General features: G+C 41.2%; 1 protein-coding gene across 1 annotated transcript in view; it reads left to right on the top strand.

The window, feature by feature from the left end:
* The first annotated feature begins 614 nt into the window (after window positions 1-614).
* LOC117247445 (signal transducer and activator of transcription 5B-like) overlaps window positions 615-15,547 on the top strand; it is a 44,914-nt gene continuing 29,981 nt past the window's right edge. Inside the window, exons 1-6 of the mRNA XM_033612012.2 lie at window positions 615-789; window positions 5,547-5,681; window positions 8,045-8,201; window positions 9,276-9,365; window positions 9,601-9,778; window positions 14,335-14,465. Of these exons, the coding sequence (XP_033467903.1) occupies window positions 5,554-5,681; window positions 8,045-8,201; window positions 9,276-9,365; window positions 9,601-9,778; window positions 14,335-14,465 (684 nt within the window). The 5' untranslated portion in view covers window positions 615-789; window positions 5,547-5,553. The remainder of the gene's footprint in view (window positions 790-5,546; window positions 5,682-8,044; window positions 8,202-9,275; window positions 9,366-9,600; window positions 9,779-14,334; window positions 14,466-15,547) is intronic.

Raw genomic sequence — 15,547 nt, 5'->3', positions numbered from 1 at the left:
GGTGCAATAAATAATATTTTTTTCTGCAAAGAGTCCTGCAGTGTTGCGAGTCATTCACCCTTTTTTCATCTACGACTATCGACTCAGCACCTGCCTTCCCACGGTGAGATGTGCGTGCCTTTGGTTTGATTTTTTGACCCTACTACTGATTTGTGATATTAACACTTAAAAAAATCTCTTTTTGTCAGTGTTAGTGTTTTCCTAATTTCCTTCTTCATTTCATTATTTTAATAGTTTATATCATTTAATCCAAGGCAACTATAAAAGTGTTCTTGCATAAATATTTCGATCTAACCTGTTGCTCTCTCCTGATTCATCACAGAGGTGGGGCTGGTAGCGGAAATACAGTTATCCGAAGAGAGCAGGAACACGACCGGAAATAGAGGGTTTCCTTACCTAAATTAAAGGCGTAAAAAATTATTATTGTAACAATTATCAGGTAAATTCCATTAAACACATTTTATTAGTATATTTTATTATATACAGAGTAAACGACAGTAAAATACGCAGTGCATGCTGGCTAATAAACTGACATAACACTATTAGACATAATAGTGGTTAAAATATGTTTTTATTTTGAAATTTTAAATCGGAAGCTGTGTTGATTATTGACGATTGACTTGATGGTGGTCAACAACAGCTGCTTTGCCAGAAACCAGAAGGCTACAAAGTAGTTGGCGATGTGACATGTACGTCAAAAAACCTTTGTGAGATTTAAAAGTAGCGTATGTGCGCTGGCCGCTGCTCGTCCATGGTGTTGCTGTAAAGTGTGCTGCCGTCTCTCAAAAGGTGAGTTAAAAACGTAACGACATATTTACTACTCGTGGCGCATGAAAGTGAAGTTTTGGTCGAGCACTGTACCTCCATCAGTGAGCTTTCCCACCATGCTAGCTGGTAGACTAGCTTATATTGGCTAGCTAGTAAACGCTACGCTGTCTTGTCCCACCAAAGTTACAAACGTAATGTAAATTCACCACTTTCCCACTCAGCATGTGAACATCTGTTCAGCAATAAGGAGAGATCGCCATTTGCAATTGTGCCGCATACAATACTTGCCAACGAGCCAATCTAAATGCACAGTAGTGTTAGCAAGCTAAGCTATCTCTCAAACTTTTTGGGAGAGCAAGCCTCCCTGCTGCACACCGAAGAGCTCTGCCCTAAAATTCACACAGTGGACTGTGTAATAAACGGACTACTAGCATTAAATTACGTGCTTTGTCAAACACACGGTTTTCTAAATCATTTACTTTCCCATATTGAGTAATACTTTTACACCCCGACAAGCAGACCAACCGAGGTGGTGCGTCTTCTGCACAGTTAAAGGGGAACTACGCCCATCTCCCAAATTAATGCATGATATTCATATTGTCTTAGGCAGTCCAAAAATGTGTTAGTAAACATGAGCAAAGCTCTCCCAAGTCCAAAATCTAGAGTGCTAAAACTCAAATTTGTGATGTCACAGGGGACAAACTCTGGGATTGCTCATTAGGGAGTCAACTGTGGCAGATGTTCTAGATGACACTGAGAGCACCCAGGGGAATGTTCTGAGTAGGCTTATATGGGTCAGTTTTCTGTTTCGCAAATGAGAACACTAGAATAAAGCTTATTTGAGTATAAAATAGAAAACATACATTCTGTGAGTCCAAAATAAGTCTCCCATTCATTGTCTTTATACTTTATAACATCACAAGTGATACACACTTTTGTTGGGGATAGACTCCATGATAGCAACCTGATTATGGCTTGACATGGCAAATGTACGTAAACGACAATGAGTGTTGTGCACGATAATCCATTGTTTTATCCCATGTAATGTGTCATAGTAGACCACAACAGACGCCAAGTCTGGGATGCCTCATGATCCTTGTTGTTCTTGGCCGGCATGTCAAAAGTTGAGAAGTTTGCTACGTCACAAAGATGGCAACTGTCGAGGATGAGAAGTGTCCTTCATTCTACACTCAAACACTCATCTTTTGGACTGTTTTGAGTGCACCAGTAGTCCACTGCATTTTCATACTTACATACACACTATGTACAGTATGAATATACTCAAAACATTGGGTGTTGAGTATAGAAGGATGCAAGTTGAGACACACTGAGGATAGGAGCCAAATATGTTATTGGGAGGTAGGGGTGGGAATCTTTGGGCACCTCACGATTCGATTACGATTACGATTCAGGGGCTACGATTCGATTATAAAACGATTATTGATGCATCTTTAATTTATGTATATTGATGCACTTTTTCACAACGCACATTTCTTTTTGTCTCACTGAATAAGCATTCAACACTTGCAATTTTTAAAAACAGTGCATTTGTAATAAGAAAGAGTTGAATTCATTTCCATTATATTTTATTAAACACATAAATGGAAATGCTTGCAAACTGTAAAGTTACAACTTCGTTGTACGGAAACAAAGGTAACAACAGGTATCTTAAATCACAAGATAAAATGCGTAGTTAGAGTAACAAATGATTCGGTGGCGACAGACGTCCACGCATCACATGTAACCGCGTTCCTACCTGCCTTCAACAGTGAGGCCATGACTTCTGTTTTGGTTTGATGGTAGAGTGTCGGTGAAATAGCGTCGGGATGGGATGGTGTATCTGGGCTCCAGTGTATGCAGCAGTGCTCGAAATCCCTGATTTTCCACGACAGAATAAGGACGCAAATCCTTGGCAATAAATGCCGCGATGGCCTTCGTAATTGGCTTCGCCTTTTCCGATGAGGGTGGCAACTTTCGAATTGCTTCCTCGATTGTTCTTTGGTCGGTAGCGCCACTAGTTGCCGCAGCAACAACAGCCTGCTGTCTCCCTGACTCCTCCGTCAGGTGGAATCGAGTTACATGGCTTCTCATGTTTGTTGTGTTGCCAAAGTATTTTATTTTAGCACGACACAGCTTACATATAATGTGGCTCTTGTCCAGTTCGCTTCCGCCATCAACGTTGTAGAAGCCGAAGTATTTCCACACATCTGCTTTTAAATTAGAAGAAGTTGTTCAGCTCTCACGGCAAGGTGGGTAGCGGTCAGCCATGTTTGTTTTCCTCTGTGTGCGTGTCGGCGTGTCTGCTCCAGGTGCGCATCCCAAAGTGTCCCGGAGATGACACGTACCGCGCTTCTTAGTTCCGCATTATTTAGAACCTTCTGTATTACTCTAATTAACAGATTTAAATAATCGAAATTTGGACGTTCGTGAATCGATTCAGATTTGTCCACGTCCGAATTGCGATGCATCTAAGAATCGGAAATTTCCCCCACCCCTATTGGGAGGTTTGCCTCTAACTGTGTAATTCACTGTGTGGGCATTGGGGGGCGCCGTATTATCACCTGGTGAGCTCAGGTATTTTAGGATGTGACCTCACTATGGTCATCAGGTGTTTGACCCGGAAGGGCAAAAGGTTTTTGACTGTTGTGGCGCTAACTGTCGACGTTTTCTTTGTTTGATCAGTTGTCAATAAATCGGAATAAATGTTCGTTATACTGCATCAGAAGACCAGCGTCCGGACTCCTTTACTGAGCATCAAGAATGGTAATGTTAGGGTGAGAAACCAGTAAGTTAGCAAAGCGCGTCAACCAGGTTACTCTGGGTCAAGCATCTCAGTAGCTTGAAGTATAAGACTTAGCTCCTACACTGAGAGACATCCACACTCATATGTTTTCATTTTAAAATGGTATTTTAAAACAAAAATAATCTCCATCCATACTAACACGCCTGGAAAGCATATCACTCACATGACCATTCATGTACACTGGGTATGGGCATACGGCTGTTAACAGCAAGCAGATTGTTTATTCTCCAATCGGATGCATAATTAAAGAAAATACTGCAGAGAAAGCGAAAACTTTTGCTTGGACCAATGATGAATTGCAACTAGACTTAAACCGATTTATCGGCAGTGCTTGGAATCGGGTCGGTTTTCACGTGATCGGCCATGACCTGCGACCGGCCGGTCAGTCTAAAATATGTTGATTTAAAACGCCAGTCAAATTCCCGGTGCTGCATGATTGACATCGTGTAACATCAGCAGCGCACACACGCACATGTGCAACTCACAGCTTGGGCAATGTGAGGAAGTGAAACATGGGCGGCGTCTCACCTTAATCATTCACGCACACACATCAAAAGAGAGAGGAAGAAAGTTGTTAATTGTCTGTGTTAAACTGAACTGCGGAGCTCTCACTGCTGCACTGTGCCGCTTGAAACTGGCGAGGCGCGGGTCTGTGTGCCGAAGATGCGCTTACTGCCGCGTCCTGAAGACCTGTGTGAATATTCCACAAGAAATATTTTTACTTTTTTGTCTATTCAAGAAATTACCCACAAATGCTATACACCAAGAATTATTGTTTTATTTATCCATGTTTTTATTTATGTATGCCTTTTTTACTTATTTATTTTAATACTGTACCTGAAGTTATATTTGAGCAAAAAGGAAAATGTTTCTTAACAGGTTAAGAAACATGTCACTGTTTTTGTTCGTTTGTTTGAGATGATTATTGAAAAGCTGGTTGTATCTTGGTTAAAATGTTCTAATAAAGCAAAGATAGAAAATATTGCAATATCTTGTGTGCTGTAAAGTGGTTTGAAAAAAATGAAATCAGAATCGGTCAAAATTGGAATCGACCATCCAAACACTGTGCAAATCGGAAATCAGTATCGGCCCTAAAAATTGTAATCGGTGCAAGTCTAATTGCAACTGTTATGGAAAGACGTAACAGAAGCTGCTCAAGTCAGCGGAAAACAGATTGGGGTCTGTAGCGTTTTCGAAGGTCTTTGTGTTTGGGGTTCTTAAACGCTGGGGTAGTGTGGATGCAAGGCGGAAATGTAGCAGTAGCTAAGAATTTTAAAACAACCATTCATGTGGATGACGTACCATTTTCTGGCCATATAAAGTCATTAAAGTAATGTAAATGTAGGTGGTGTTCCCTTTCAATTACTGTACTTGAGTTCATGGACAGATTACGTAAGTGTTAATATTTTCATGGAGAGTTAGGCTGACATGTCTGAACTTGGTTAAGTCTGTTTTTGTTACTGTATCAGTGTGCCAAATGGAAGACAAGGTCTCTAACAATGAGCTGATCTGAGTTATAAGAAGTGCACACTATCTTTGCCATAATAATGCAGGTGCAGTTTTTGAAGCATTTTATCAGGTTGTTTGTATTTAGTCGTTGCACTTAATCTAAGGAGATTAATGGGAACACATCCCTTTGGTAACTGCTCACCACTTTGGCAGATAATGGTTTGTGTTATTTACTGAAAGCCTCATTGCTCTATATGGAAGACATTCCTTTAAAACATTGTGTTAACTCTTCCCTTCCATCTCCTTCCCCATTACATTTTCTTTATTCTGTGCCAAATGGTTAAAGACGACCTACTTTCATTTAAAATAAAATGATAAGAAAAAAACTTCTCAGAAAGTATTTGGCAATAAAAGGTTTCTTAATGTCTTCTGGTCATCTTCTCTATTACTACTTTTTCTTACTGTTCCATCCCCTCTCCCTCATCCTTTCCCTGGCTCCTTCTCCTGCATGCTCCTGCTTCTACAGGAGCACTATGGCAATGTGGATCCAGGCCCAGCAGCTGCAGGGTGAGGCACTGCACCAGATGCAGGCGCTGTACGGCCAGCACTTCCCCATCGAGGTTCGACACTACCTGGCCCAGTGGATTGAGAGCCAGCTCTGGTATGCAATAGACCTTGATTTGAATTTTTATTGCAGTATTTCAATGGCAGTATCAGGCACCTTGAATAGAGGCCACATTTGGCTGTTTTTTCGTAATACACATTTCCTTTATTATATACAATATATAGGGATACACCTATTCATCGGCCAAACATTGGTATCAGTCAATATTCGTCTTGTTGACGGCCACTGGCCTGTTAGCAAAGAAGATGATATTCACCAATGGCAGTGGCTGATGTTTTTCTATTGTGTCACATCAATTTTGCGCAGGCTAACAGGCATGGCTCGGATACACCTATTCATCGGCTAAACATTGGCATCAGTCAATATTCGTCTTGTTGACTGCCACTGGCCTATTAGCAAAGAAGAAGCTATTCGCCAATGGCAGTGGCCGATGTTTTTCTATTGTGTTACATCAATTTTGCGCAGGCTAACAGGCACGGCTCGATGACTAACAATGTCACGTCATCCCAGGGACAGTAGAAAACGTGTTTCAGACAACAAAGATCTTCCCCGGGGCACAGTAAACACACTATCAATGCATCAGGGGACGCACCCTATTGTTTTACTGCATAATGCTACACTGTGAACAACAAATCCTTGTTGAAATCAGCAGAAGGAGAGCTAGTTAACATCCGCAAACAGTTAATGGAGGTTGAATTCATGCTGCATTCAAATGGAACTCATTAGCTCATGTTTTAACACATGGGAGGTTGTAAACAGAAACTCCTGACCTTGGAGTTCTTCAAAAATATCTACTTATGAGGTTGTGAAAACCACAACAGGAGGGCATTCACAAGTACTCTTCTTGTGATCACAGTAAACACGACCCTGCTTGAATGCAGCATGAGTTACATTATGATGCATTCAAGCTCTATTCAGGAAAAATGAGGACTGGGTGAAGGTTAATTGAAACTTTATCATGAAATTTTAGGTTTGGGGAGAAATTTTAATTGATACAGCTGTTTGATGGACAAATATTTTGATGTTTCATAGCAGTAGAAATTTAGAATTTAAAGAGGGCATTATATATTGTATATAGTTTTTAAACAAGTTGTTTTGTAAGATGTTTTTCATGTGGAAGGTTATATTGAAGGTTGTTTCATAAATGTGAATGATTTAATGTGTGCAATGCATACAGGAAATTTGCATCTCCTAAATAAATATAAATATAATAAACTAGAATTACAGCCTCACGGTTGTGCATCTCCGCGAACCAGTGAAATTGCACTCACAGTTTACATCCATGTCTGTGAAAACATGGATGCTTCATACACATCTATACAGTCAGCACAGTTTCAAGGTGGACACCCAAGATTAGTGTCACCAATTCAGTATCTGACCAATGTCTCACCTGCTCCTGTGTTATGGAGTTATGATGTTGAATAATGGCAAGAAAAGTGTTTGTGGAGATTATGATGTCTCAGTGAAGTTGACCTTTGACCTTTTGGATATAAAATGTCATCACCTTATCATTTTATTCTATTAGAAATGTATGTGATATTTTGTCATAATTGGCATATGAATTATTGAGTTATGGCCAAAAACGTTTTTTGTTAGATAATAGTGACCCGTCATTCATCAAATTCTTATCAGTTAATCTTGAGTCAAAGTGAATGTTCGCGCCAAATTTAAAGAAATTCCCTTAAGGTGTCCTTTTATAATTGCGAAAAAGAAAAACTTGAATGATTGCCCCAGAATACTATTTCCCTCAGGGTCTAAAAACCTATACAATATTCAGTTTAACTGACAAGAAGTTTCAGCAGACTGACACTATTTGCATAACTTGCACTTTCAAGAGAAACTAATGCATTAACCAGAAAAAACAGAAGAAATTAATTAAATAATGATGTTCACTCAACCTCCCTGTTGTGTTCACTTACACTAGTGTGTATTATGGAGTGCTGCAATGTTTGGTGCGGGATCAAATATTCATTCTACTTACATGCTGCCATTGAGACATCTTATACACAGGCTAGTCATAATGTCAGCTTTAATTTATGGTTAATAGTGGGCGTGTAGTGCACACATATCGAAGTTGAAAGTTATGCATATTTACAGGAAATTTGCGTACAGGTGTGTAGTTATAAATAGTTATTTTATCTGACTACGTTACTTGTGCTTTTTTAAAACACTTAGTAACCTTGCTATGGAACATGCTATTTAAGTAAAGTTTATTATTCTAAGAACATCCATTCAGTTTGTTTGATTTCATATCTAAAAGTCAAAGTTGATGTGAGATTTATGTACATTTTGTAGTTCTAAGTGGCCATCAACAGGTAGTCCTAGTGAAGCAGTGCTGAGCTCGACACTGGCTTTTTATTGGTTACAAAATGTAATAAATGTAATTGTGCCTTTCACAGGGATTCAGTGGAGTTGGACAACCCAGCAGAGGAAGCCAAAGCCAAGCGTCTGCTGGAAAACCTAGTGGCTGAGCTGCAGAGGAAAGCTCAGCTCCAGGGAGGAGAGGATGGCTTTCTGCTTAAGATCAAGCTGGGCCACTACGCCAGTCAGCTCAAGGTACCAGTCAGTCACTGTAAGATGAGGGAAACAAGCCTTCCCTAAAACTTCGTTTTTCGTAGTGATACTCTGTAAGCTCAAACAAATCTTTCCTGTGGTTTTATCCTGTGAGATTCCTCTGTTACTTTCACTCATAGAGGGCATCATAAACATCCTGAAATTAGTCAGTGTTTTATTACACACTATTACGTTGTTGGCATATGCAACTGGTGAGCAGCTTTGATTGGAATGTACCGAGCGCCATCTTGGACCAAAGTATCTGTATCCTCAGTGTGATGTTTTGAGGTTGTTTGTAGAAGAATTAGGGTTGGATGCCGTTTACATTTGATACGCATAATGGTGCTGCTAAATCCAATTCGGTGCCTAGCTACAGTCAACAGTAATTCTGCTCCTGTGCCCTTTTTATAATCATACTTAGGCCCCAATCACACAGAAAGTGTTTCAGCAGCCAGAGGTGGCTTTTTGTAATTGTTTTCAATGAGAATGAAGCTTTTTGCTCGCTGTTTTGCGTTGCTACGTGCTTCGTGTTTCTGCACTCTAGACGCCTGGCATTTTTTCTGGAGCGCTCTGAATTCCTCCAGTCCAAAAAAACTTTGGAATACAGAGCGGAAAAGCACCCCACGTCATCTCTGCTTTTTTCCCCCATTGTCCCATAGGATGATTTGAAAGGCGGACCTTCTGTGGTGTTCACGACAACAAGTTAACAGTTGGTAAACATTGGAGGAGAAACTGGTGGTAGTGGTTGCTGAATACTCGGAGCTATAGGACTTTATAAACTACAGTTACAAACTGCCCCCGAGTCATCTCAAAATATGGCTAGAAACATCCGTCATGGAGGCAAAGTTCATGGACCAACTGGTGGTACTCCCCGTGACCCCCCGTAATATATCGGCACTAAGGAATTACCATGATGAAAGTTCTTCAAAAGCATCATCACATTGTCTGGCTTTGATTAGAGCAGAGCCATGGAAGAACTCTGGCTCTAACATTGGCCAAATTGTAAAATAATCTTATTAATTGTGTGTGTGTGTGTGCGCGCGTGCGTGTGTGTGTGTGCGCATGATATACCTGCAGAGCACTTATGACCGCTGTCCTTTGGAGCTGGTACGCTGCATTAAACACATCCTGCACTCAGAGCAGAGGCTGGTTCAAGAAGCTACAAATGTAAGTATTAAAGGGTTTGTTTATGTGTTGTCATCTGCAGGAATATTGAGAACCCAGTGTACATCCCACAGGGTGTGGCTAGGATGAGACATGTCTGGAAGAGGATGGAAAAATGCTGATCATTATCCATGAAAAATCAGTTTTACTTAGAGTCATAATGTTTGTAGAACTAAACTGAGGGAGAAAAACAAAAAAAGAAAGCAACATGTGGACCTTTTAAATGTTCTGTGTGTAGGCCAGCTGTGGGAGTGGGGGACAGGCCATGGACAGCCTGTCGCAGCGCCACCAGCAGATCAACCAGGCCTTTGAGGAACTCCGCCTGGCCACACAGGAGACCGAGAATGAACTGAGAAAGCTGCAGCACAGCCAGGAGTACTTCATTATCCAGTACCAGGAGAACCTGCGCATCCAGGGTGAGGATTAGAGATGCACTAACACACACACACACACACACACACACACACACACACACAAAATACTTAGAGCTAAGATGTAGGAAGTCACATACAGAGCTCAATGCTAGGGACAAATACACGTACCGTCATACTCCCAGTCTGTATGTTTTGGATTTTTTTCAGGTCAATTTTAATCAGCGATGTCAGTTCAAAAATGACTTTCTAATCAGCATAATACTAAAGATACACCTGTAATTTTAAACAACACAAAACCTACTGGGCATTTATTGGCTCATATGTATGCAAGGTAAGTTGAGCAAATACAAAATGCAACAAAATCAAATTTTCCACTCCTGTCTGAACTAAAGGAAGCCAACTGAAGACTAAGCTCCACTTCAGTGTTATGTGTCTCTGCCCTGCCAGGATCAGACCCCACCAGCCTGTTTACCCCCGTTTCCACCAAACACTTTCATTATATTACCTTTGGAACCAAAAGCAACCCTTCAGACATTGTACCTAGACCCTAGGTCCATTTAGCATTTCCACCTCAAACAGTACTCTTAAATGTGGGCGGGGTTGTTGTCACTTACTGCTCCGTCCAGCACTCACTGTATGTCCTCATCACTGGTGACACAGATGAAAGTCTGCACCACATTTATCGTCCACAGAACGAAGTTGCATGCCGACATTTTCAGCAAAATAAAACATGCAAGCGTGACAGTCTCTCTTGATAGGATATTTAAAAATAGCGGGTTTGTACATTTAGTCCAACTGAGGGGAGTGCAGGGGTTTCATGCTTTTTTTTTTTCTCCCAGTGAAGATTGAAACATAAACAGTTCACATAATCCGGTCAAAACTTATTCTAAACACTTGAAGATCCGCTCATCACTAAAAGTTTATGTCATCCAACAGAGACAATATGAATTAATGGAATGGTCAAAGTTGTCATAATGAAGTTTAAGGTGTGCTGATGTATTCATGTCATCAACTCATGCATTGAGAAACCTTACAAGTAAACCTTCCACCTTAAGAGTTGCCGGCCGTCAGCCCAGTGAAACAAGTTTTTTTTTTCCCTCAGGCTACACCTGCTGCAAGAGACAGCAAAACATCCTTTCATTTTAAAGTTATAGTTTACAAAAGCCCCGTTTCCACCCAGCAGTACGGTACGGTACGGTATAGCTCAGTTTGGTACACTATTTTTCTGTTTCCACTGCGAAAAGTTGTGGATGGTATCAATGGAACCATTCCGTACCGTTCCCATTTTTGGTACCCCTTCTGTTGGGGTACCTAGCACACAGATCTGGTACTAAAAGGTGGAGCTGTGAACACTGCAAACTGTTGATTGGTCAGTAGCCGACCATCACTCTTGCTCAGGGCTGAGTTGTGGCTGGTTTTGAGGCTTATGTAACCTCTATTCATACCATGGAGTTTTAGTAAACGGTAACTGAACTGAAGACGTGAATCAGTCAACACACCTTAAATATTCCATATGACAACTTTGACCATCACTTAAGTTTTTATATGACATACACTTTTAGTAGTGAGTGGATCGTCAAGCGTTTATAGCAGGGGCAGCTGGCCAATAGAGGGTGATAGGGTGCCACCCCTCCTTGAGCCACAAAAGAAAAGAAAGATGATGATAATAAATGTATGATTATCATCATCATTATTGTCATATATACACACAATATATTAATTATTCTGATCATTTTCACTTGAAACAGCTCGTCGTGCCTCTGAATATCCAATCAGAGGCAGTGTGAAGTCACGTTCCGGCCCTTTGGGGCGATATCAGCCTGGCGGGAAATCGCCCCGACTCACTCTCACAGACCTCCATGTAAAATGCTTTTTTTTCTAAATGCAGGCACTCCAATGCAATCTCTATGGGTTCCGGGAGGGCTTGCCCTAACGTGTTTTCGTCATACGTAAACCAAGTATCATTCATGTGCTCTTCAGATGGTCCGATTTCCCAAGTTGGGAAGTCGTTCTTACTTCATTGTGTGTTCATGAGCGTTTAGGTGGTAATGTGGAGACAACATGGACATTACAAAGAAGATGTGTTGTATTTTATCACTCAAAATGTTTAAAAAACACATCAACCATTTCCACTGAAATATTGCTTTACGGTCGGAAACTCATTTTTCGGATTATTCCGACATCACATGAGACAGCGCCACTGCGCAGCGGTCACATCCAAGATCAACATGACTAACGTTTCCAGCTGATCCAAGAAGCTTTTTAACCATATAGGTTATAAAGTAACGACGCATAGTGCGTCCAAATTCACACCCGTTCTTCTCTATGGATATTCTCCGTGACCATTAGCGAGAAGCCACGCATATCACGTGAAACAGCGGAACTGGAGCGCAGGACCGGAGCTTTCCAGTGATCACACACATCATTGTGCTGTCATCCCATCACGCTATAAATACAGATTAATTGTCTACAAAATAAACACCTGACTAATTTCTTTACAATCCATTATACAGATCTTGAATATCGTATCTTACCACGTCTTTGGCTTGTGTGTGTTTCTCCCTGTCTATCCACATTTGTAGTCCAGCTTTCAAGATGCAAATATCTCCATATTGTCCAGTTGACACTCCATCAAACTTTGTATGACAAGACTAGCACACTTCACCTTTGCGCACCCAGACAACTGCAGCCTAATTATGCATGCTGACAGGGCCGTAGTCACCATATACATTGAGGGGGACATGTTCCCCAATGCCCCCCAATATATAACTGAAACTGAAAAACAACAACAAAAAACATTCAGGTCAGGTCAAAGAGCAGTGATACTATGTGATGCGCATTGTATTAAGTTGTAGGGTATTCCTGCATTTAATCAGAACACAAAATGAATTTCCACTTAGCTATAATAAAATGTTTTCTGATTAAGACTGACAGTGACTCAGTGAATACCTCACTCAGTTTTATTTGATTAATGGTAAAACAGGTCTCTGTTTACATTCAAAGGTATTTATGTGGGCAAACTGATGAAAAGTAGTCTGTTGATGACCACAGTGGATTGTTCAGTCATTGTAGAGCCAAATTAATTCAAATTTACCCATTGAACGGGTCACCTCAGCAATCATCACAACAATTGCCCCCCCTGAGAAATTTGGCAGGAGCCGCCACTGGTTTATATATGTATTGCTTTCGGCCTGATTATGTGAACTGCATATATTCTGGTCCTCAATCTGCTATTATGTTACTATTATATTGTGTTACCTGCTGAAATATCAAATGGAGCAAGACTCTCCCTGCAGCCTGTTTTATTTTGTTCTGAAAATGTAACGGCGTGTTACTCTGTTCGTTCTGATAAACGAGGCACGAGCACTTTTTAAACATGAATTGTGCAGAAAAGCCCAATCAGTCTTCGTTCAGCATTGGCAGTATAAAAACAAAATCAGGGAGTGCAGCAAAATGCCACCTACTTACTTTTGTTTATACAGAATGCGCCTCTTTCGGGGCAATGGGGGGCGTGAGCAAGTAACAGAACGTGTAGCTCAGCATGTGACGTAAACAGTGACGTGGGAGGGAAGCCACGGCTGGTCAGTCCTTCTACGATTCTCTCATCAGTCGGCCCGTTCTTCACTGTCCCTGTCATCTGACGGTTAATGGCCTCTTTGTTTGTGAGGGCAAGGAAGGCGCGCAATTCCTTGTCTCCCCAGTTGCTCATCTTTACAGTGTCTGTCATCTTTAAACTAAAAAGGTTCCCCCATTATGACTACCCTATGAAGCGGAAAATTGGGCATCTTGGATCAACTCGCCAATCCAGCTCTGTGTGTCTACACGCTCGCAGCTTGCTGGCAAAATGGCCCAACATTCGTGGAAAATCTGGCAGTGTAAAAGGGGCTATGGACTTCCCTCTGTGTCACCGGTAATGAGGAAATACAGTGAGTGTTGGACAGAGCAGTGAGTGACAACAGCCCTGCCCATTTAAGAGTGATGTTTGCAGTGGAAACGCTAGGGTCTAGGTACCATGTCTGAAGGGTTACTTTTAGTTCCAAAGGTACCATACCGAAAGTGTTTGGTGGAAACGGGGTTTAATATACAGTACCAGTCAAAAGTTTGGACACACTTTCCCATTTACTGTACTTGAATGGAAAAGTGTGTCCAAACTTTTGACTGGTACTGTATTTAAAACTTGCCATGGTATGAACACTGGTTATATAAAACCAGCCACAACTCAGCCCTGAGCAACAGTGACTGTCTGCTATTGACCAATCAATGGACTGCAATGTTTCTAGCTCCACCTTTTAGTACCAGATCTATGTGCTAGATACCCCAACAGAGAGATGCCCAAAAATGGGGACGTAAGGAATGGTTCCATTAGTACCTTCCATAACTTTTTACACTGGAAACGGAAAAAATGCGTACAGAACTGAACTGAGTCGTACTGGTCTGCTTGGTGGGCTTTTGACTTGTATCTTTGTAGAAAAATGACCTGCAGTCACAAGCTGGTCAAAAGTTACCAAAATTACCTTCCTTGCCCAGAAGAGATCAATGGTTTTGTGTTAGCTGTTGGTGGTAATGCCCTGCCTGTCTCCTTCTTCCTGTTTTGTCAGCCCAGCTGAGCAGCCTGTCCTCACTGCCCCCAGCTGAGCGCACCCAGCGGGAGACCACCCTACAGAGCAAGAGGGCCACGGTGGAGGCCTGGCTCACCAGAGAAGCCAGCACACTACAGAAATACAGGCTTGTATGAGAACAAGACACACATGACACACACACACACACACACACACTGTGGCTCTGCAGTAGAAACATACTAACAACACAGAAATGATTCAGGAAAGGAAAGGTATTGACAAGGATCCTGGTCTTGCTCTTTTGCTTCTTTTGCACTTTCACCAGTCAGCCTGTTTTCAAGAAGCTACAGGGATTGATTGCATTCCAGCTGCATAAAAGATGTCAAGGTATTTAAGCAGGCCATAGTCTTTTCACTGCACAACAACAGAGGAAAGTAGAGTTCTTAGTTATATATGGCCAGATAAGTACCCAGTCAAGTATACACAACATTCCTTATGAGTGCCTGTCAGGGATCAGAGAATCATATTGCACATGCTTTTATTGACTTCACTGATTAGGTAGGTTCAGTATGCATGGTGGGCTATATACAGGCATACTAAAACACATCTTGTTGAAGTTGTAATATGCTACTATATGATCACATAAATCTGACGCCATTTCAGTCATAGCTGTACAGTATCTCTTGTTGTAAATGTTAACATCATATCGTAACTGATGTTACACAGCAGTGTTTGTGTGTGTTTTATGCATTTCAAGAGTGAACATATAGGGCTCAAAAGGGTGACGTAGCGGAGGTGGCTTTGTGGGCAATTGGAAAGTTGTTTATGTTTCGCAACGCTCGGTACGCTTGTGTCTGTTGTTGTTGTTTTAGCATTTTAAAAGTAACTGTATCGTTTGAAAATGGACTTGCTGTGTCACTAACTGCTTGATAGCAAAAACTGAAATAGAACTAGGGACAAATCTAACACAGCTGTGCAGTCAGGACTAGGGTTGTCACGATACTAAAATTTCAAACTCGATATCGATACCCAGGAAAATATTAAATACTCGATACCATTTTCGATACAGCAGCAAAAAATTATGTCATTTTTTTAAATAAAGATCAGAACAGTAACATCAATGATAACAACAAAAAAATCCCCCCAAAATAAATTACAACCAGAAACAAGATCTGTCCATACAAATGTATTTATCTTCAGCCCTGTTTATTTTCTGTGCTTCTGGTGAATTGGCACCATATTTTCGTTGCTG

This window comes from Epinephelus lanceolatus, chromosome 21 (genome assembly GCF_041903045.1).
Source record: "Epinephelus lanceolatus isolate andai-2023 chromosome 21, ASM4190304v1, whole genome shotgun sequence".
In the NCBI taxonomy this organism is placed as follows: Eukaryota; Metazoa; Chordata; class Actinopteri; order Perciformes; family Serranidae; genus Epinephelus; species Epinephelus lanceolatus.
Note: the sequence above shows the minus strand (reverse complement) of the source record. Positions and strands in the feature narration are given on the sequence as shown.